At 53.6% G+C, this 22,208-nt stretch overlaps 1 protein-coding gene across 2 annotated transcripts; it reads right to left on the bottom strand.

Annotated features, from left to right (window-relative positions):
- Positions 1-12,574: 12,574 nt before the first annotated feature.
- On the bottom strand, positions 12,575-21,947 carry IDI1 (isopentenyl-diphosphate delta isomerase 1). Of its 2 annotated transcripts, XM_061576694.1 has the most exons (6): positions 21,868-21,947; positions 21,427-21,676; positions 18,539-18,705; positions 17,817-17,909; positions 17,275-17,405; positions 12,575-16,435 (listed from the first exon to the last, which is right to left on the bottom strand). In XM_061576694.1, the coding sequence occupies exons 2-6, from the start codon at positions 21,522-21,524 to the stop codon at positions 16,118-16,120; spliced, it is 807 nt and encodes a 268-aa protein (XP_061432678.1). In that variant the 5' UTR covers positions 21,525-21,676; positions 21,868-21,947; the 3' UTR covers positions 12,575-16,117. The 2 variants fall into 2 exon arrangements, with proteins under 2 accessions (XP_061432678.1, XP_061432679.1); XM_061576695.1 differs by lacking the exons at positions 21,427-21,676; positions 21,868-21,947 and adding an exon at positions 21,244-21,372.
- Between the last annotated feature and the right edge of the window lie 261 nt (positions 21,948-22,208).

Genomic DNA, 22,208 nt, shown 5'->3' with positions numbered 1-22,208 from the left:
TTCGTTCTCTTCCTAGGGAGGCCTTGCAACAACGCCCCGGATGCACGCAGTTTGCATTTGCAGGAGGACTTGTGTTTCCCCGATTTTGAGCCATGATCTGACATTTTCTTTGTTTAGGGATTTTGTGTTGGGTTTTTTGTTGTTGTTGAGCACGGTTGTTGAGTACGTTCGTTTGCATTGTGTGTGACGTAGCAGCCCCTGTCGCGTACTCTCCAAATTAATCGCACGCATGCAGCCAATGGTTTCACCTCTCCCCTACTCTAAGTACCCCTCTATTCTCGTGGCACTGCCCCTGCCATCTAAATGATTTTGTTGCGTGAGTGGTGTCGAGCCGCATCTCGTTTGCATCTCACGCGGTTATCCAGAGGCATTGCCCGTGTCTTCCCAAACACCGTCCAGGCTCAACCCCGACGTGACTTGGGCGAGCCGTCCCGGCCGCTGTGGCGTCGATGCGCGCTCTCTTCATCGGCAGCGCTGGAATCCGCTCGGCTCGTGCAACCCGTTGCAGTCCCTGCTACTCGCTGCAGCTCCCACGTTGGGGAAACACATTTCCGCCCTCAAATGCGTGGCCGGTGTCAGCACTCGCGGTGTTCGCCGGCCTGCCGCGGTCAATCGGAGTTGGGTGTGTCCGGGAGGGTGGGGGGGTGGGTGTTCATTGGAGTCGATTTGTTTGACTTTGTTTTAAACCAGAGATGGGGTACCCGAGTAGGCTTGATGAAGGTAGATCGGGGTATCGTTAACTTTTTGTCAAGGAAAAGCAAAGATGGGTTTACGGGGAGACTTGTGGATTAGGGTAGGGGTGCGCAATAGGGGTCGGGTTGGAGTTGAGGAATAAGGGTTGGTGGTGAGGAACCAGGGGTTAGCGGTTGGGGTTAGGGATCGGGTTCGGACCCACCGATTGGCTGCGGCGGCGTTCCCCACCGCACGTCGCCGCCGCCCTGCCGCCAGCGAACGCCGGGTTCTGCCCAAGCCACCCGAGGCGCTTCCGCGGATTTCTCGCGCGTTTCGTGCTCGCCCAGCGACCTTTCGACCTTGTGCATCATGCAGTGTTTGGAGGTCGCTTTAGGGATGCCGGTGTCGTATATTATGCAAGGTCCTCCGTGCGTGACGTGCGTGCGTGTTCATGATGAACGTGTAAAAAAATGCTCCTATAGTTCGGTGCGTTTTTTCTGAAATGCTCGTAGAGCCAAACTAAGGCAACTTGCCACATAGGTAGTGCAGAGATTGCAGGTATTATAATTGTTGCCGTCGCCGTGGTAGTTCTAAGGGTTGTACGATTGTTTTATTATTCGCGGCTTTTGATTTTATAACGGCTCGTGAGTCGATGCGTAACAAACAAAACACTGCATTTAACTACCAAAGAGAGAGCGAATGAGAGGGTGGGAGAGAGAGCGAATGAGAAAGGAAGAGGAGTCGAGCGAGAGGGGGGCATGCGGAGGGTGGGGGGTTAGGGGCGATGCTCCTGCCCCATTCTAAGTCAGGGTACCCTCCCCCCGCTAGGCGGGGCAGGTGATGTAGCGATGAGTGGGCGCACGTCAGTAGCGGGTGCCCCAACCTCGAAGTTCCCGTCGTCGTAAAGTATCCGACTCGTCTGTGCGACAATGTCGTGCCCCCAGGGTAGGAATGTTGTTTCAATGTCACCGGTCCCGTCTGTGACATTGCGGGCCGTGGAAGGAGAATACCCCAAGTGTAGCGGGATATTGGAGGTCCCTTGGGGAAGGAATGTTTTCGGTGCTGGCAGGAATGTTATGGATTGGTATTAACAGTGGTGTCGATTTCAGCAGGAACGTCACGTGCTCTGGTGGGAATGTTCTTGTCCCGCTGCTGAATGTCGTCGGCCGCTGAGGCCAACCCGGCTCCTCGCTTTGTCGAGGAGCGGCGCCACCGTCGACGGCTTTCCTCGCGATGACGTCTCCTGTTCCCGGTCTTTTGAAATGTGGGGGGTGGGGGGGAAGTATAATAGAGTATGTTGTGTATATATATATATAAAATCTATCTTAAGGTGTTACATAGATGCCGTTTAAAAGTACTGTTAATAATGTTAACTTTAATTTAAGAAAGATAAGCAAAAATACAGTACTAATAATATGCATTTGTAAAAAAAATTATGTAAATCGATAATGCAAAAAAAATAGAAGGAAAAGTTCAAATATTGGGGCGGAGTCGAGTTTGTCCACGTGCTGCGCTGCCCTCTCCGTGCGGCGTGGCCAGCGGCGTGGGTGTGCTGCCTCCTGACCTGTGGGTAGCGGCGTGGGTGTGCTGCCTCCTCACCTGTGGGTAGCGGCGTGGGTGTGCTGCCTCCTCACCTGTGGGTAGCGGCGTGGGTGTGCTGCCACCTCACCTGTGGGTAGCGGCGTGGGTGTGCTGCCTCCTCACCTGTGGCACAGGCCGCCGCCGCCGCTACCCACAGGCGGCCGTGGCCCACGGTCTGTGTGCGTGGTCGCGCCTGTGGCTCGCACGCTGCGGTCCACGCGCTCCCCGCTCCCCCGCTCGCGAAACGAGACGCGCGCCGCTGCTCGCTCCCAACGTCGGGGAGCGGCAGAGGCCGTCGAGTGTTGCGTGCGCGCGGAGTGTAGCGGCCACCAACACCGGTGACTTATCTGAATCGGTCATTGTCCCTTCCCGAGGTTGACTCAGCCTCAAATGGAGTACCTGGTGTGGTGTGTAGACATCATCACAGGGGAGACAAAGGCGGCTGGGCCTGGTACCCGCCACATCACCCGCTCGACTGTACCGTGCCGGCCTTAATAGGCGCTTGCTAACGGCGCATCTCGGGCTACGCTCGGGGATCTGCGTGTGTGTGCGCGAGTGTGTGCGAATGTGTGTGCGAGTGTGCTAATGTAGAACGAGTGTTGGTGAGCGGTCGTGCAGCTGTTCGTGAGCTGCGCTGCTTACTCGGCGGTGACCCGAGATTCTTGCTCACGGCCAACACCACCAGTGACGATTAACCGAACCGGTTCTGGGCTCCCCATGGATCGACTCGGCCTCATTCAAATGAGTAGCTGGTACGGTGCGTAGTAAACATCGCCACCAGGGAGACAAAGGCGGCCAGCCACCCCACCCGCTCGTGTGCCGTGCCGGCCTTCACTGGTGCTTGCTTAACAGCACTTGCCCCAACAGTCTGTTCGAGCTACCTGGGGGATCTTTGTCTTTGCGCGTGCGAGTGCAGACCTAGTGTCTCGGCAGACTTGGGGGCGGCGACATTTGCCGCCCCCACCCCCGCGTGAGCGTTGAGCGATTCTTTTCAATTGAGCAGTGGGCAGGTTTTGTGTTTACAAGATGGGCCTGGACTCGGCTCAGCTGTGATTAAGTTAATTTTAGATTCTTACTCCCGTCGTCTTCGTGAATATTATTTTATTTTCGTCCTTGGCAAGTTGTGTGGAACGAGATTTTTGTGTTGACGTTGCTGGGCCCCAGCGTGTGCGGTCGGCGGGCCCCCAAACCGCGTGCGGCGTGGAACCTAACCGGAGAAACTTCCCCGCGAGTTGAGGTGCCGTTGGGCGCGCCGTGCGGGAGTCCGAAAATAACGAAACGGGGGAAGACGAAGCCCGGCGATGGGTTGGCTGTGACCGCCTCTTATTCACCCGGGAAGGCCTCGCCAGCTCTCAGCCTCACGATCAAAGACTCTTGAGACTCGGAGAGGAAAGCCGGGGCTGGGGGCTGGGGGCCGTGACGCCGTGCGCCAGCGTCTGTTTTGGGGCCCTCTTTTGCACGAGGCCCCGTGGCAAAATGTCCGCATTTTGCGTCCCCCTGTCTGTCTGTCAGTGGGCCGCGTGCGTCCCGTGTGACCGCTCGGTCTCCCGCGACCAGGCGGGGGGGAGCATCTTCCGGCTGTTTCTCCGTCTCTGCTTCTGTGCGCGTCGCTGTCACAACTGCCAAAGTGGCGTGGGATGTCCCGTTCAGCACGCCGCTTAAACCTCTCATGCGTCATGTTCACAGGTGGTGGGCCACTGTTATTTACACGTAAGGGAAAAAAAAGTCTAAAGTAATTTCCTGCTCTGATGAGCATCGATGCAGTGTTCATCATCTGTTTACAGCCCTGCAGAAGCCAGTGTTGGAAATTCTTAATTCCTATGGCAGGTGTGAATCTATCCATCGGACAAAACCCACTGTTGGCTTTCCCACAGTGGTACTTGTTTTATCGACCTCGGGAGGAATGATGGGCCGAGTCACTGAGTCACCCACCCCCTCCCAACCTGGATTTACACTTGAAATTGTGAGCTGCTCGCTATACCACTGACCCACCCAGCTGGATTATTTATAGAACTAAACGAGAAATGATTTTTCAACACGTTCCTTGAACTCCTCAAATGACATTTATCCCCCTACTTCCCATCCCCCCCCCCCCCCCCACCAAAAAGAAAACAAATGGTGTATAACTCTGTGCATGAGAGGGTTAAGTGCAGGTGAGAACCCCTGTTGAGATTCGAGATTCACGACAAACCGGGTCGTGAACTGGTGCACCTACGCCCCAGGGGCTTGCTCGTTGGTGTCTCGGGAGGGACCCTACTCCACCCGGCCATCGATCAATCACCGATTATTCGAATGCCGACCAGACACGCATCGTCGGATCCTTGTTGAGTGTAAACATCGACGATTTTAAAACGTGGACTTGAAAAACTAGAGAACCCACTCGGTTTTATTTTTACCCAAACCCACCACGGATTCATCGATTCTCCTCTTGCTGTTGATAGATTGTATTACTGTATTATTGTTTCATATGCCACGTAATCATGTGCCGCTCCATGAGATAATTCGTTTACTTGGTTTGCCTACTCGGCAGAATCCTACTTTATTGACGCTGAACCTTTGCGAGTTATCAAGTTGGTATTATTTTAATATAATTTTTGACCTTTGCCAACGTTTAATTCGGGGTTAGCGGAGCAAACGTGGTTGAGATCTATAAACCGCACAGCCCGGACGGCACAAACTACCAATATAATCAACTCCCTCGCCTGGTCTACAGGAGGTCGTGGGCTCGATCCCAGGCCCTGACGCCTGCTGCTGTTGCTGTAGATTTGGAGTTTGCGTGTCTCTCTCTGTGGTCACGTGGATTTTTCTTCGGGTCCTCCGGTTTTTCCCTCCACATTTAGAATCGACATCACGCCTGTTAGAGTATTTAGCTGCTATAAATTGTCCACGTGATGAGGATGATGAGCCACTTCGGTGATCTATCATTTGTGACCAGGTTGCTTCTGAAAAAGAGCTACGTAGCTCAGTGGGCCTCACCTGGTAAAGTTTGTAGTTTATCTCGGTGGGAATGGCTTGGGATTCATTCACTCCCGAGATCCTGCGGGGACTGAGGCTTATTATGCCCCAAGCTGCGAGCGCCGGGTAAAACGGCGTCCCCGAGGCTGTGACGGTGGCTCGCAAATTCTAAGTTCGCGGATAGCCACGGCTGGGGATGAAACGGAGGTCGTGGATTTGTGTCGTGTTTTGGATTCTTTTTGCTGCGTGCTTTTTTCTTATTTTGCTGCTGCTCGCGCCTCGATAGTAAAAAAAAAAATCCCCTTGTGAAAAAAACTAATTTGGACGTAAAGCACTTAGTATGTCCCGACGCTGCTGTCCATTTCAAAAGCAGTTGCGGCGAGAGACGGCGATGCTCGTGTGTGAGTGTGTGTGAGTGCGCGCGTGCTGCGCGGTGCGAGGTTTTGAAAATGCCAGCCCCTTGCGCTGCCGCGTGCGGTGGGTCCAGCGCCGTCTTGCGCTGCTTCGCACGACCGAGTGCCGGCGTTGGTGCCGCCGAACGGAGCGTGGACGCGCGAGCGCTCGCTTCTCCCGGTACGTCTTCTCCGCCGGCGCGGCCGCTGCCTCGCCCGCGACCCTGCCGTGCGTCGACCCACTGTGCTGGAAGAGGGGCGGTGGAGGGGGGGGGGTTCTCCTGTGCCGGCTCGGTTGGGATGTGCCGCTGGAGAAATGGTTGCTACGTTGGGGGGTACGCGCGTGCGCGCACAGAATCTGAGCGCCGCACTTTTGATCGTTGGAAACGCGCAACGCCGTCGCCGGGGGAGCCGTGGGCGTGAGTGGCGCCCGCACGGCGGCTTTTGAAGTCGACCCCCCCCCACTCGTGTCTCACAAAAATGATTCGAACAAATTTCACCAGGGGGGACTCGCTTTCGTGGAGTGGGTGATGTGGTGGTGGAGGGGGCAGGGGAATATGCGGACTGTCACGGTTTTGCACGGTAAACGCTCGCGCGTGGAACCGCCGCTCCGTGGGGATGCAGTCGCACCTCGGCAGAGCTCTCGCACAGAGCGCGGATTGGGGCGGTGCGGGCGGCGGTGCGATCGGTGTCCGTCGCCTTCGTGCGGCCTTTCGCCGTTGAGTCGTCTGTCGTGCGCCGTGTGCGTTTTACCGACCGCGTTGTGCGCAGTTCCCCCTCCCTCCCCTGCACCCTCTCCCATCCCCGCTGTCGTTTTGGGTTCTGGCGTGCGTCGTTTGGTGCGTAATGTCCGACGTTTCGGTTGCCTTCCCGGGGAAGCACGCGGAGCTAAATGTTTGGGATGTCGTGCCCCAACAACGGCCACGGTGGGGTGGGGGGGGGGGGGAACGCTCCGGAGAGATTCTGGTGAGGCGGGTGGATCCTCTGGTCTCTGAACCGGCCGTTCCGGAAGGGACGAAGAAAAAACCCGCGGGGTTGATCATTTCAGCTGGAGTCTGGACAGCGATCGCGTTGCTCTACTTGAAGAGTCGGCCGAGGAAGCACGTGGATTGCGTGTTGTCGCCTTGGCGACACAACGACAGTAACTGTAATTTATGTGTATACCGTGTATGTAATATTTTGTTTTGAGCCGCCGAGGTTTAAATGTCGCGTTGGCTGTAGCGTTTGCTTGCTCCCGCGCGAGTGACTTTGGGAGAACGTTCGGGGGGGGGGGGGGGGGTTGGGCTCCTTTGTGGGGTCGACCTTCCGCGAGCCCCAGCGGAGGTCGCGAGTGCTCGACGACGGTGGTGGCACGTTGACATTTTGAGGGTCGGGCCGTTGCCCCCACGATTGCGCGCGGTACGAGTGGGCGGTGGGACCCGACCCACGATTTGTCGACCAATCGCACGTGGGCGATCCGTACGATCGACCAATCGAGTGCAAGCGCCGCTTTCTCCGATCAACCAATTTGCGAGCAAGCGGTCTACCAACAGGCAATTTCTTTCTACTGCCGGCTACGAGCAATGCCGTCTTCAACATGAACAAATCGTGTGTGTAGTCTTGGCCACAATCAATCACAAGCAAGTGGAACTTCACTCGTGGCCATTCATCGACGGACAGCTTCCACCGGTAGCCAGCAGACTCGCGTTTCTTGACCTCTGACCTCCACGCCGAACTTCTTGACGTGCCGTCGCCTCTTCCGCCTCCCCGTGCCGAACCGCAGGAACCGGCATTGGGAGAAAGGGGCGGGGGGGGGGGGCGGTGGCCTCATTCTGCCGCCCCCAGCCAAGAGCCTCTGCAGCGGGGGCCACCACCTGCACTACCCGGCGGCTCCCCTCGGCGCCACCTCCGAACTGCGTCAATGCTGAGCGAGCCGCGGCCGAGTTGGGCCCCGTCAACTACGTTGTAAGTGTTGCGAGGACGTAGCGGCCGTGAAGCCTGGACCCCTCCCCCCTCAACTCGCTGTCCCAAGCGAGGGCGTGGCCGCCGCCCGAGAAGGCCCGACGAACGCGAGGTCACGCGTGTCTCTCTCGTTTCCCCTCCGACGGATTTCGTGTGCCGTGGCGTGCCGCCCCCCGTGGCAGCAGCAACGAGATCGGGGGGGACGGCTGCAAGGGCGCAAGAATGTGCCTCTTGAACACCGGAACTGACGAGCGATCAAAACGTGACCGGGGTGTGGCAGGACACTGGGGTGGTGTGTGGGGCTGGGATACGGCCATCGCTGGGGCTCGTACCAGTGGCCGGTTGCCCAGTTGGTTGCGGTCAGAGCGCCCGAACGAGTGGCCGGTTGGCGAGTCGGTTCAGTCTTCGCCGTAGGTTTACCGCGAGTCACGAGCTGTGCGAGAGCACTTGTGGGCCCGTTGGCGAGTTATGGTTACGGAGGTCTACCGTGGGTGGCTCGTGTTGACTCATTGGCTCGGCTTAAGCGTAGGTCTACCGCTCGCCATTGGTTGGTTCGCGTCGGCGAGAGCACTGGGCGGCACGTCGTGGCCGTGCTGGGCAGGGCTGAGGCGGAGGAGATCTTTGCCGTTTGGCCAGTTTGCACCACCCTCGAGCCCGTGCCCCGGCCGTGTTTGACCGCTTTTCTTTCATTTCCGGTGTTCACTTTTTGGCCCCTGGCAAATCCGTTGGGCGAGCCGGTGCCCGTTACGGGGGGGGGGGGGCAGCCGTGGTGCAGTCCGCGACGTTTGCGAGTTTGCCTTGTCCACCGCAGCCAGCGCGCAGCAGCAGCAGCAGGCGAAGTGAACGTGCTGCCGGATGCAAATTCAGGGGGGGGGGGGGGGGGCTCCCCGTGCATCCATGTGTTCCCAGGATGCACGATGGGGAATTAGCGCTGGGGATGAGGGCAGAAGAGCATTGCCTTTGTAATATATACACTGTACATACGAGCGTCACGCGTAGTTTGCGGAAATCGTTTTGGCACGGCGTAAATGCTTGGAATGTTTTATTAATTTCTTTATCCTGATTTTCTTCTTTTTTGTTGTGTTAATTTCACCTTTCCCCCCCCCCCCCATGCCCATCCTGTTAATGCAATGTTCACACACATGACGTGCGTTTGCCGATACGTATGTATGTGCGTGTGTACTTATTGCGTACGTCCTAGAATTGTGCGCGCGCGCGCGTTGTAGCGTTTGTGTGCGAGAGGTGGTGAACGCGTTTTGTCGGTGTCGATGAGGGTTCACTCAAAGCGGTGCGCTCTCCGCGTTTTCCCATTCAAATTCTACTCATCGGCGCGTTGCTGCCTGGCAAATAAATTCCAATACGGAACTCTCGCGGTGAGCAGTGCACCACGCCCGCGTGAGAAAATGCCCTGTGGACGCCGGATATCGGACGGAGGCCCCTTCAATTCCCAAACCACACCTGGGCTCCCCACTCTCTCTCCCGTGAGAAATGCATTGTTCACGTGGAAGTCGAACCAAAAGCAAGCGTTCATTCACGGACAGAATGCCTTTCACCCACTCTGTGCGGGAATTAGAAACGTTTCAAATGTGGGGGGTTCTGGGTTTCTGTACTTCGTCAACTCGCTGCTCGTTTTGCGAACCCGCTTTAAACCCACGGGCGATGTCGGAAACCCGGTTTCGAACCCTGGATCATCGGCAAGTGCTCGCTCTGTCGCTGGCCCCTAGCAACAAACTCGGACGCCTCCCTGGGCGTCTCGCTGTGCAGTCCTCCTCATCTCACATGCAGCACAAGGTGGTATCCCTTTGAGAGATGTTAACAGTGCTCATCCTGTGGATGGACGTCTCTGCCATGGGAATGTGGAATTTCCACGACTGGTTATCAACCGGTACTGCCCAATGCTCGCTGGGACGTGACGGTTGCTCCGGCCAGGAATCAAACTCTGGCATGTTGCCACTGCACCACAGCGGTTGCAAATAGTTGTAGAGAAAACAGCCTCCGCCGCCTCTCGTGCACACGATTGTATATTTATACTCAAGCACGCCGACGCGTGATGTGCATATGCGTGTATGCGTAGTGTGGCTGTACAAGCACGTACACGCGTGTGTACGCTCTGTAACTCGCACCTTTCTGTATGGCTCTCGTGTATCCGCTATGATTATTTTGCTCGAAGCCAATGAATGTGGGGCTGTGTGTGTGAGTGGCTGTGTGTGTGTGTGCTGTTAGTGGCTGATTGTGTGTTTGTGTGCGCGCGGCCCACCTATATGGGGCGTCTGACTTCTCCGAGGGTTAAAGTTCACCTCGCCTCAGTGACCTTTCAACCACCGCCACGCGCCCGCTTGACCGGCCGCGGTGTCGCAACGGTTGCGTGGGATTTGGCGGTCGCGGCACGGTGCCCCGCCGTGTGTTTGGGTTGCTGCAACTGGGTGTTGCTCTGCATGCTGTCGTGACGTTTCGCTCCACGGTTTGGTCAAAGCGTAGCCGATAAACCGATTTGCTTACAAATGAGGCTTTAATGTTCGATAAGATTTGTGACGTAACCAATTTGCAACAGTCAGCGGGTGCAGACTGAACGTCTGCCCTGCCAAGTGCCACTCGAGTTGGCTAAACTTTAGTGGTTTATGATCTCTTTACACAGCCGATACAAATACTTGATAAGCTCTTCAACTTAGGAGTGGTCGCGCAGAGATTATCTCTACGAACCCGGCTCCCTGCGGTCAATTTCCATCACCAGCGTGGTGAAGTTCGGTCAAACGACCCTCGTGACCAGCACACACCGCAAGGCGGCTTTTCGTCTGTAAATCACCGTTATACACGTCTACGTGTTATCACAAACTCAGTGTTGTCGGCTGTTTTGATCAATTGTGACCTGCTGAATTTTCGCCACTTTGCGGCGAACCGAATCGTAGTTTGGCCCGTGGCCCGTTGCTTTGTGGCTGCGAATCAAACGAACGAACCAAGTTTGCCTTCTCAACCACCTCGCGCCCCCCCCGCTCCACAGTTCCCCATTCACTTGAACTCCACAATGCATTGTGCGCTTGTGATTGTGGGCACAGCGAGTTCAGCAAATTGAAAGCGGGCAGTCACCGGTCTGTCCGGCACCATGTAAAGATAAAATAAAACGCATGCGTACCGGCATCACCATCCCTTGTTTTCTGGCAGCATCTGCGTTAGCAGGCGAAGTTATCAAGCGGTTTAAACCGCCCCCACCCCCAGTCAAATCAACAAGATGTTCAGTCTGCAAAGGCAAAATGGTAAAAATTTTATTTAACTTTCGTGACTGTAGGAATTCATATTCTTGGTTCTTTCGGTAAAGTCACGGAGATAGAATTTTTTTTTCAAATTAAAGCAAAAAACCACGTTTCGATCGCCTCCAAATGCAACTGCTTATAAGCTTTGCTCACTTTGATATGCTTATAAGGGCTTTCAAAGTGAGCAAAGCTGTGCGGCGGTTTTTTGCTTTTATTTTTATTTTCTATCTCCGTGACTTTACCGAAAGAACCAAGAATAGAAAATGGTCAAATCAAGGCTTTACATTGCTCTCCGACGTGTTGTCGCTTTGTCTTGGGGAACTGAAGTTCAGTTCCTGAGGAAGCTCCCAGCATGTAAAGCGAAACGTCGGACTTGGTGCAGAACTTTCACGTAGCGTGTAAAGCCGCACGGCGCAACATTGAAGACCTGCCGTGCGCCGGCGCAGAAGGCCCATAGGCTGGTGCACTGAAGTCTCATTGATCTTGCATGGTGTAACGGATTATTGTATTAATTGCTCTCAGCGGAGCCCTGTGGGAGCCAGTTTGCATGATAAAGGTGACCTCTAGCGCATGGTTCCACCACACCTGTGGCCCGTGGACCCGTAGTGGTCAGTGATGCCGTGAGAAGTGGTCCGCCAAACGATTTCAGATGCACAGTAATGTTTTCCTGCCAATTGCACAACTATTTAAATGATACATGAGCCAATAAAGAGTAAGTTAACCCATTCTCATGACGTACGTGTACGTTCCGATGTGCACGTACGTCGTCGGAAGAAATACTGACAGGTACCGAGGCTCCCACAAGGCCATGCGGGAGGGCGCGGCACAATTTGGCGCCAGATATCAAGAGCGGTCGTGTCGCTACAGTTCTGTGTGGTGAGTACAATGTCTTTAAAAACGCTGCTCAATAAAATTAACGCTAACTGCTTGCGCGTTCTGAGATTTGGCGGTGAGCGGGACACCCACCCTGCAACTTGCAACCATTTTGGAACAGGAAAGAGTTAAGTTTATCTGGCTTTTGCCATTTACATTGTACAGCCCTCAGAGTACCGTCGTTGGATTGTTGAAATATTATTGGTGCATGACAGGCCGCAGTCGAATGTTTGGGAGTTGGCTGTGGTCCTGCAGGTCCAGACAGGCTGTAACCACTGCTCTCTTGTGGCAAGACCCATTGCATGCGGCTGCGCACGCAGAGCCAGTGCACACGACCTGTCCAGCCTGGCTCGCCCTGAGCCCAACGCTGCGCGTTGCGTCAGAGCACGAGCTTCCGTCTGGTCGTTACTTTGTAAATGTGCTGGACTTGTTTGCGAGTGGCATGGCGAGCATGCGGGCCCCATTGTTCTTGAGCTGACCTTGGGCTCCATGTGCCTGGTGGCCTCTGTTTGGGTGCAGCTGCACAGCCTCGGCTACTCAAACGGCGTGGGGGGGGGGGGGGCTTTTGTTAGTTCATGAGCCCAAATCAGATCTCACCTGCACGGTTACCCACCTGAGGTGGCATTACTCGACTGGGTTCCAATAATTTTTCGTGGCCATCCAAAAGTGCAAAATGTGATAACCATTTTAAAAGAAATGGTGTTTATCAATAGTCGTCTCAATACTCATAAATCGGTACCACGAAATTGTGGCTCTTTCAGGTTGTAACCCAGTTCTGCTCTGACCCGTGGACTACATTGGAGTGTGCTGCAGGCTGGGCGAGCTCGACTTGAGGGCTGAGCGAGGGTTGTTGCTTGTGTGTCCTGCTTGACTTGCATAACTTCACACTTTTGAGTTTCGGTTTTATTCCCCCCCCTCCCTCCCTCTTCGAGTGTGTGCGTGTAAATAATTGGAAGGCTGTATTAGTGCTGCCTGTCTCTCTTTCAGGTCTTGAATAGGGCAGTTGGTAATGACGGAAAACGTACAAAAACATTAACGCAAAATAACAATAACATTATCAAAGTTATAAACAAGTACGTGATTGTATTCAGGATCAGTTTCCTGCCCCTTTGCCCTGTGTATAACAGCGATGGTCAGAAGTGCTGCTGGATGCGGTGGGCAACAAGAGGACGAAACTGAAGCAGATGACGCAAAATACAAACCCAATGAAATATGACAAATGTGTTTGTGTGACCGTGCCTCGGAGTGGTGCGTGATTGTATCGCTCCGCTGACAATTAAAAAAACATGTATATACGTGTGCTCCTTACTGCGTTTCCTTACGCTACCTTCACACCTTTATCTGATGGGGGGGGCATTTTCAACCCCGTGGGTTTGCGGTGATGGAGGGGGGTGGCATGGATCCTGTGCAGGATACATTGTGTGCGGGCAATGTCAGCGACCGATACATTAATACATAACGTGACACGCCAAACAGAACACAACATGAAAGGCATTGCTTCACACTGACTTGAGGCGTAAACGTGATCTGTGTAGTGTGGCCTTGGCAACGTTAGTTGTTTTTGGGAGCGGAGACCAGCGAGTGGTCTTGATGGTGGTGGGCGGCAGGCTGATGACCGCTGTTGGGTAACGCCAATAAGGGCTTGTTGCAACTTCTCAAATTATAAAACTTAGCGGTGTCGAGCTGCAGTTTGTCTGTTCCAATGTCAAGTTGTAAAATGAGCACTCAATGTCTTTGAGTCTGGCTCAAACCCAGCGACCTGTACACCAGGTGAGGCATTCACATCTCACCAGCACCAGGGACATGACAGGTTTGTTAGTTCGTGTCTAAACCACACTTAACATGAACCCTCGCATGTTCAATCCCGTTCGTGGAGGCTCGGAAGCAGGACCGTGTTGAAAGATTTATTCTTTACATTCTATTTTAAGCATTATGCATTGGAGAGGAGGCAAGCCCTATTCCACACGTTTCCCCTACACAATTCCCCAATAGGGAACAGCCGGGGGGCAAGAGGCTCATCGCTCCGTATCACCTCTCACGGCTGCCTGCAACAGCCACACAAGCCGCCGTATGTTGAAACCTCATTTTCAGCCACTTGGAAATCGGCTCCGGGCAGTGCAGGCCATTACTGCCATTACTGCCACCGCTGTTGTAGGTGATTGCAGCCAAGCTGTTGACACCCAACTCTGACAAGACTGCAACGTCTTACGGATAAAGTACACGAGCCTCTTACACGTTTCACACTCGGTGCATACCTCTTCTGCAGCTACCACCATGGTGACTTCCCATGAACGGCTATCGATCCCTACCACCCCCATGCCTAACAGCGGGGGGGGGGGGGGGGGGAGAGAAGATCTACTTGGACCGACCGCTTTGCCTCTTCCACACCATGTTCAGCCACCCAACTCCACTCGGGTTCCGCTGCTTTCCAAGCTCCACTCCAGTTTAAAACTCTCCCGTCGTCTCCTCTTTCCCAAGCTTCCAAAGACAAACAAAGCAAGCTCCCGGAGCAATCTGAGAAACGCAAACTCGAATCCATGACGCCTTCACGAGCGCCGCTGGTTGCCGGCCATGCTCAGCAACCGCGAAACAAAAAAAACCACCTGCAACTTGACAAGAGGCACAATCATGCGCAGAGGTGAGGCACCTCGAAGAATCTGATGATCATCCTCTCGTGAGATGGACTGGCCATTGCCATAAGAATGTTGAATTTCTTGACCATGAACGGTCAAGAGCATCGTCTCCAAGCTCCCACGAGCTTGGAGACCCTTTAATCGACATTGTGCGGAGTGTTCCGCAGACTTCTCCACTGCAGTTTACGCGTCGCCTCAACAGAAACCGTAGGCGTTCGTACACAAATGCCAAGGCGCAAGCCTCGTGTTCAGTCTAAACGTCTCGGTTAATGTTATTAGGATTACGCTCAAAGTCTTACCGAGTCTCAGACTCTCTCAGGAGGGTCCTGCCAAGCTTTCGCAGTGGCAGGGCGATGAATGCTCCGTAGAATGAGTAATTTACGGGTAACTTTTCTTCAAATTACTCGAGCAGCGAGTTTAGTAGTTTCAAGAAATCGGCCGAGACAAATCAGTTTCATCCGCGATTAAAACATCCGCACACAAAGTTAAATCTACGTAAACCGACAACGACAAGACCAGCTTCGGGGCTTGGGGTAAAACTGCCGACTCATTCCACAGCAGCTGTTGATTCAGAAAACAGTGGTGGACAGGGGAGGCACTCGCCTATACACCCAATCCTCAATGTAAAACTTCATTGGACCAAATAAGCATTTGTGTTTGTGGCCAATAAGATGCATTGTGCATATTACAACTATGAAGAGGGCGCAAAGGAGCACGGAAGAGCTGCGCACGCTCGAAGTTACAGAGTAGGAAGAGGAACACGTGGATTAGAGGACACACCCAAGACAAAAGACATCATGTAGACCAGTAAGCAGTGGGCTTTGGCAGAAGGCATGATGGGCTTAGACGACGGAAAGAGAGGCAGCTTAAGAAGGGAAACGCGTTCGAGAAGACGTCCACAGGAGATTGCATTCGCATAAGCGGAGATGCTGGATTTCATTATACCATCGCGAGGCCGTGACATGGCAATGGTATGGGGAGGCCTTCATTTAGCAGTGGATAGTGCCGCGATGATGATGATGATGATGGTGTCTACATAAACAATGTGGAGGATGCCAGCAAATTCATCATAGGACAGATTAAGCGACTTGAAAGTTCGAACAGAACGCGATATAAAAAAAGGTTGTGGGTGTACTCGGGAAAGAGGTGAGACACGTACACGCAGGATGGAGGAGAGGGTACGTAACTTTGAGGTTGGGAATAGAACACGAAGTGATCAGGAAGAGGACGTCATGATGGTGAGGTGCATGTGCAGGACGGAGAAGTGCAGGTGACCGAGATGGGCATTTGGGTGGCTTCCAGGAAGTCGGCAAGCAAGGGGAAGAGATGACCAAAAACCAGGTGCTGTTGGTGATGGGAGTAAAAGCGGCCTTTCAACATGAAGATAATGACGATGGAAATGTACAGCTGTCAATGAAGGACGTGCCAACCACGTGACGAGTGGAAAACCTAAATCCAGAAAGTGTTGATGGTACTACAAGGAGACTCTGATGTCTCGTGTCTAATTTGTCACTCTGTGGCAGAGTAGAGGAAACAACAATGAGGTGTGGTGACATCAGCAGCAGCATCGACCGGGATCACTTCTTAGCGCACGTGCTTACCCGGTTGCTCTTCAGAATCTACCTCTGAATAAAGAGGCACTTTGGGGGGGGGGGGGGGGGCACTGCTGCTCATTGGTGAGGGTTGGTGAGGGGGTGGACCCATGCCCCCCCTCTCAGACCCTTTCGCACAATCGCCACTGCTTCGTAATCGCCAGACACGGGCCTATCGGGCGGGCCTTTCCGTTTGCCCCGGGGCTCTCCTCGCCCCCACGCCTTCCGCATCACATGCGGTGGATGGTGGCGTGGTCCTTAAAGGACTCCAGGTCGTGCAGGTTGTCCCACCAGCGGAAGAGGAAGGACTCGGCGATGAGACGGAACCAGGGCGTGACAAGGGCGGAGCCGTCGCGCGCGCGTGCCAGCAGCTCGCGCAGGCCGTCCGGCGTCACGTAGCGCACGCTCTGCACCTCGTTGGGGTCGGGCGTCACCTCCACGTCCTTGCGCGCAAAGAGAATGTAGTCCACCTCGTGCTCGCCCCACACCCCGTCGGACGCAGCCTCGTAGTGGATGCGCGTCAGGTACGTGAGCTCCTCCGGGGTCACCTGCCGATTCACGACGAAGACATTGGTCAAACGTCCAAATATCGGACCACGGAGCTCGGGCAGCTGTTTGTGGCGGCTCTGGTTGCATGCTCGCTTGCCCGTGGGTTATCCCGCACCGCCGTGCGCGTTGCAAATTCTGCAACGTTTTGGAAATGCCCCGTGGCACACAATCGGGAGAAGACCACCGCTGCCGGCACACAGGGCACCTGGCTGTGGGAGTCAAGAGTGGTGGTGGGTCGGTGACTGCTGCTCCTGCTGTGAAGGCTGCAGGCTGTGGAGAATGGCTCATACATGGCTGGCTGCAGGTTAGAGGCTCGTAGCAGCAAGGCGAGGAAGCGTTTGGTGTCTACTGCTGCTGCTGTTAACAGCGCATGCTCAGCCCAGCTCGTTGAACAAAGGCAAAATAAAATTTGGACGATTGGTCCAACTTTACTCCATGCCCAGTCTAACATTGGCTAAACACCACCACCAGCGTTCTCCTCCACTAAATTATATACTAAACACGTTTTTAATTTACCAGTTAAGGCCCACTGAGATATAGAGCTCTTCTTTAGAAGCGACCTGGCCACAAATGATAGCTCAATGAAGTGGCTTTTGTGGAAATTTATAGCAACCAAATACTCTAAACGCGTGTTGATTCTAAACGTGGAGAGAAAAACTAGAAAACCCAGAGAAAAATCCACATGACTACGGGGGGAGAGCGAGGCATGGAAACTCCAGATATACAGGCGTCAGTGTCTGGATTGAACCCACGACCTCCTGTATACAAGGCAAGGTAGTGAACATCTCGCCACCGTGGCACCCGGGAACAAGAGTGCCTCATCAGCCCGTGTCCCCACCTGCTCCATGGGGATGCCGAGCTCCTGGTGCAGCCGGCGCTGAGCCGCATTCCGCACTCCCAGCGCCGCCTCCTCCCTCATCTCCGAGTCGACGTGCAGCGGGTGGCTGCAGCACGTATTTGTGAAGCAGCCTGCAGGGACATGCCAGCAACAACACGCAGCAGTGTGCACAGAGACACAGAGAGAATGTACCCCTGGCCTGAACAAACTCGCCAACCAGCCACAAGTATTAGACACACTAACCAACTAGCCAACACCAGTCACTCGTACTAGACATACCTCTACCCCTAACCAACTTGTAAACCAGCCACCAATACTAGTTCACTCACAATCCTTATACCAACCCCTAACCCCACCTCCTGCACATGTCCAGGGACAGCCAATGGTGTAATAATAATGACAGTCATTGCATTAATTTTTCCAAGACAGTCGCACCGATACCCACATCTTAGGAGAAAACCGAGGAAACGAGGGGACAGCACTCAAAGATCCCCTGTGATGAACGGAGCGCCGTGTCGACAGCGCACGTAGGGTGCACGCACCTGGGAAGGTGATCTTGGCGTCTGAGCGCTGCTGCAGCAGCAGCTCATTCTTGCTGTTGAACAGGAAGACGCTGAAGGCTCGGTGCAGCATGCCTGCACAGCGGACGCACGCACACGCCACTCAAGTCAGCACCGTTCGGTCCCCGCCCGCACGCCCTCCGCTGTGTGCCAAAAGCAGCGCCACCACTCGACCCCAATCGACCACGGCGTACTCCGAACTAGACGCCAACCTCCGAAACTTGTGCCCGGTGCCAATGAAGTTATTTGAAAAAAAATCTAATTTTTATTTATGTTACCAAGTAAGGCCCACTGAGCTATGTAGCTCTTTTCAGAAGTGACCTGGCCACAAATGATAGCCCAACGAAGTGGTTTATCATCACGTTGAAATTTATAGCAGCATTTATCGCAGCCAAATATGATATGTGGAGGAAAAAACCAGAGGACCCGGAGAAAAATCCACACGGCCACGGGGAGAGAGACACGCCAAATATACAGCAGGCGTCAGGGTGAGGATCGAACCCACTGCCTCCTGCATACCAGGCGAGGTAGATAACATCTCGCCACCGTGGCAGGACGTCCACACACCTACCAGATTACAAGCACCACCCCCAAATTTGCCATCAAAACACACGGGGGAGAAAGGCGAGTCTCATAACACGGAGAATACGGAAAGTTGTGAAATGGAAATGCTCGCGGGGGGTGGCGCGCATGCGCCGCTGGACCTTTGCGGATGTTCTCGTTGAGGTGGCAGTTCTTCTTGGTGTCGGCACCCACGGGAACGTCGTCCCGATCCACCAGGATGCACATCTCGGCCAGCAGTTCCACCTGGCGCCCGTCCAGCCCCGCCGTGTCTCCCGCCGGCATCGTGCCGCCAAAGAAGCTGCTCAGCCTAGCGGTGGTGGTGTGGGGGGGTAGGGACACGGGTTATTGGTGTGACACTGGCTGAATGTTCGGGAGCGATCGCTGGTGGAACACGTGGTGCGGCAAAGCCCGTGGGTTCTAACCTGGCTTCCTCGCTCGAAAATCTTCCCTCAAAAAACTACTCTGAAGCAGAGTAGTGCTGGATACGGCAGTCACATTTGCTCATGCGATTTGTAACTCTGATCCGTACTTGTGTAGTATCAATGTTGATGTGTAGTTCTATTGAGGGACTGTGTGGTGTGACCTTGGTGTGGTCTGGAACTGTTTTCTTGTTTTTGCTTGATAAATCGAACTTATATTATCCATTTATTTTGTATTTATTCATATTTAGTGGCTTCCTTACCTTTTAATCTATTTTGCACTCTTATCGTTACGTTTTTGTATCATCCATGAGAGTTTTTTTTGGGTTAGATCGCGTAAATATATAAATGTGTCATTAAACCCACCACCACCCGACACAGCCAACTAGCAAGGGTTGTCACGTGAGCAGAACGTGCCAATTCGTTACTAGTTGGAGAGCCAAGCCACAACATTTACAATTGTGGCTTGGCTCTCCAACACACCGGTGTGCTGTACGAGTGACGAATTGGCACGTTTTGTTTACGTGACAACCCTTACTAGTTGGCTATGTCGGGTGGTGGCGGGTTTTAACGACACATTTATATATTTCCACGATCTAACCCAAAAAACCTGTATTATGCATATTGTTCGTGAAAGCCTACGTGTTTAAGCAAGTTCTTGTATCGTTTGTTGTTCTAACTCGCTGACCCCGTGCCCATGCTGGACATCTGTGAAATAAGTGCTTCACAGCTCATCGGATTCCTCCTCCTGCAGTCGAAATAAAGCATTCCGATTAGAGCGCTCTTGCTTCCGACATTAGGAAGCCACTGGAATAGTCCGCTTTTAAATCATCACCGCCAGGATTGAAAAACTCGTTTCTTTACAACTGGGTCAGTGTTTAGTGGTGGTGTCCTTCCCCCCCCCCCACACACCTCCGATTAGTGTGGTTGGCTACGTACGGTGCGAAAGAAGTTCAACATACACACATACTGCACTATACACTACTATACAGTACACATACTACACAGCACCAGTGACGGGCCGTGTATTTTACACCACCTAGGCCTTCAGTGCTATCCTCCCACAATTAAACCGCCTTCGAATAACCTCACCATGACACCAAGGCTCTAGTCATTCGACGTAACCACCCCCCATGTTCACAGTGACAGTAACCTTTATCGAGTGTAATAAAGTGATTTAACACGAGGCTCAACACCTATGAGAGTTACAATACACTAATTGCAGAGACATTAATACTGGTAGGATGCTCCTGGTTACACCAGCCCACAGGGGATTATTGTGTCCGTCGTGCAGAGAGGGGCTGGGTGGGGAGGGAGGGGCTGGGTGGGGAAGGAAGGATGGGGAAGGGAGGATGGGGAGGGGCTGGGTGGGGAGGGTGGGGAGGGGCTGGGTGGGGAGGGGCTGGGTTGGGCTGGGGGGGAGTGGGAGCGGTGGGGCTGGGTGGGGAGGGGCTGGGTCGGGAGGGTGGGGCTGGGTGGGGGGTGTGAGGGCTGGGTGTGGAGGGGCTGGTCACCCCGTGGTGCCCTTATAAAACTCAACGTTTAACCTACTCACGCCGGCTTGTGCCCGCCCTCACAGTCGGGCATATTTGCGGAATACACCACGCCGCCGTTGACCCTGGCCACACTGTACACTACACATACTACACTATACACTACTATACTACACTATATACTACACTACTATACACTACACATACTACACTATACATACTACACTACGTACGGTGCGAAAGAAGTTCTACATACAAGGGTTCGACCATTACAGTACTTGGAACTCAAGTCAACAATGTAATTAATTGGAGTAAAATAATTAGGGAAATTAACTATTTCACTTTTTAAAGGTGACATTTAACGTAAACAAAACGATTAACGCGGGACTTTTATTGATTTTAAATGGGAACCTACGCTGGCTTCACTCAATCCTCGACGTTGCGTTAATGAGCAATGTTTTCCCACGGCACTCGCTCACCCAATGTTCTTCTACACAACGCTACAATAGCGACTCTTCTAACATTCACTTTCTTAAATGTTCCCCTCAGCAACTCTCGAACATAAACAGACATTTTCTACGCTTAGATACATTTTCTACCCCCGATTTCCCCCTGGCAATGCAATGCACAAGGCTGCATGCACAAGTCGACTGCATTGTATCTACAAGCGCGTCATGCTATCACTGTGCTTAATCAACGTTTAGTTCATTTAGTAAATTGTTGTTAAAATGTATTTATATTATTTTTATGCCGCGTGTCTGGCTGCTGCATCCCGTACGGCGCTCACAGCTCCTTGATGACAAGAGATACAGAAATATAACCACGAATTATTTAATATTACGTGGTGCACAGATAACAAAAATATATATTTATAAGCGACGTTTCAAGTAATAGCCATTTTTTTCGTAGTATCGGCACGTAAAGCACGCTTACCTCGGAATCGCCTTGCGATAAACACTAAAATCGCTGCACTGTGCGTGCTAAAGGCCTTTCCCCACACGAATGTGTCGGGAACTACTTTAGCTCCACCGGCCGCTTCACACCCTCCCCCTGGCCCCCCCCATGGCCCCCCCCATGGCCCCTCCCCCTGGTCCCGCGCCCTCTGGGACTGTTCACCTCCTCTGCGCGGATGAAGCGAGGAGCGCGCGACACAGGCCCCGCCCCGCGACGACCCCGTTGGCCACCGCGATCACGTGACGGAGCGCGCGCGTCATGGCGCGAGGCGGCCTCGACCAATTGGAGTGGGAGGACGGGCGGGCGAGGTGTAGGGGGGGGGGTCGCGCTGCTAAGTGACGTCACGTAAGAGCGGAGCGGGGAAGTGGAAATTGACGTCACGACGCTCCCGCGACGTCACCGGCGCGTGGCCCTAGACACATGACGTCAACAACAAAAAAAAACCACAGACGAGTCACGTGACTGTCACTTAACAGACCCACATTGTATAACGAGTATGGAAACATAGACAATTTTTTTACATAAATTATACAAACGCAGAATGTTGATGAATGCAAACTGTGACATTTCACCGAAAACAACAACTTCAGATTTACAGCTTACAAGTTTGACGGGAAGCTCATGGCTGAGGTGACGAGCGGGCGATCGCGGCTCCACGGCTCCTGGATCCGCAATCTGCGACTCCACTCCTGGACTTGGATTGTGTCGCGTGATCCCATTGGGCCAATCAGACGCGGGTAGCGCTCGTGGGTCGTGACAGCCTGGAAGAAGCGGGGTGGATGTCCCGTATCAGGATTCTGGATTATCGCTGGGTGCGACACCCACGTGGTTTTCCTTTAAAACTTAACCCCTTTCAGACGTTGGGGGTCTAAGTCATCAGCCATAGGCGTGCGTCCCTCACTAAACTAGCGTGCTGCTTTTCAACGTGGCACGACGCAGGGACA

The sequence above is a fragment of the Lethenteron reissneri genome, chromosome 61 (genome assembly GCF_015708825.2).
Source record: "Lethenteron reissneri isolate LAM-NWPU_2019-01 chromosome 61, ASM1570882v1, whole genome shotgun sequence".
Classification (NCBI taxonomy): Eukaryota; Metazoa; Chordata; class Hyperoartia; order Petromyzontiformes; family Petromyzontidae; genus Lethenteron; species Lethenteron reissneri.
The sequence above is the reverse complement of the archived record's forward strand: the minus strand, read 5'-3'. Positions and strand labels throughout refer to the sequence as shown.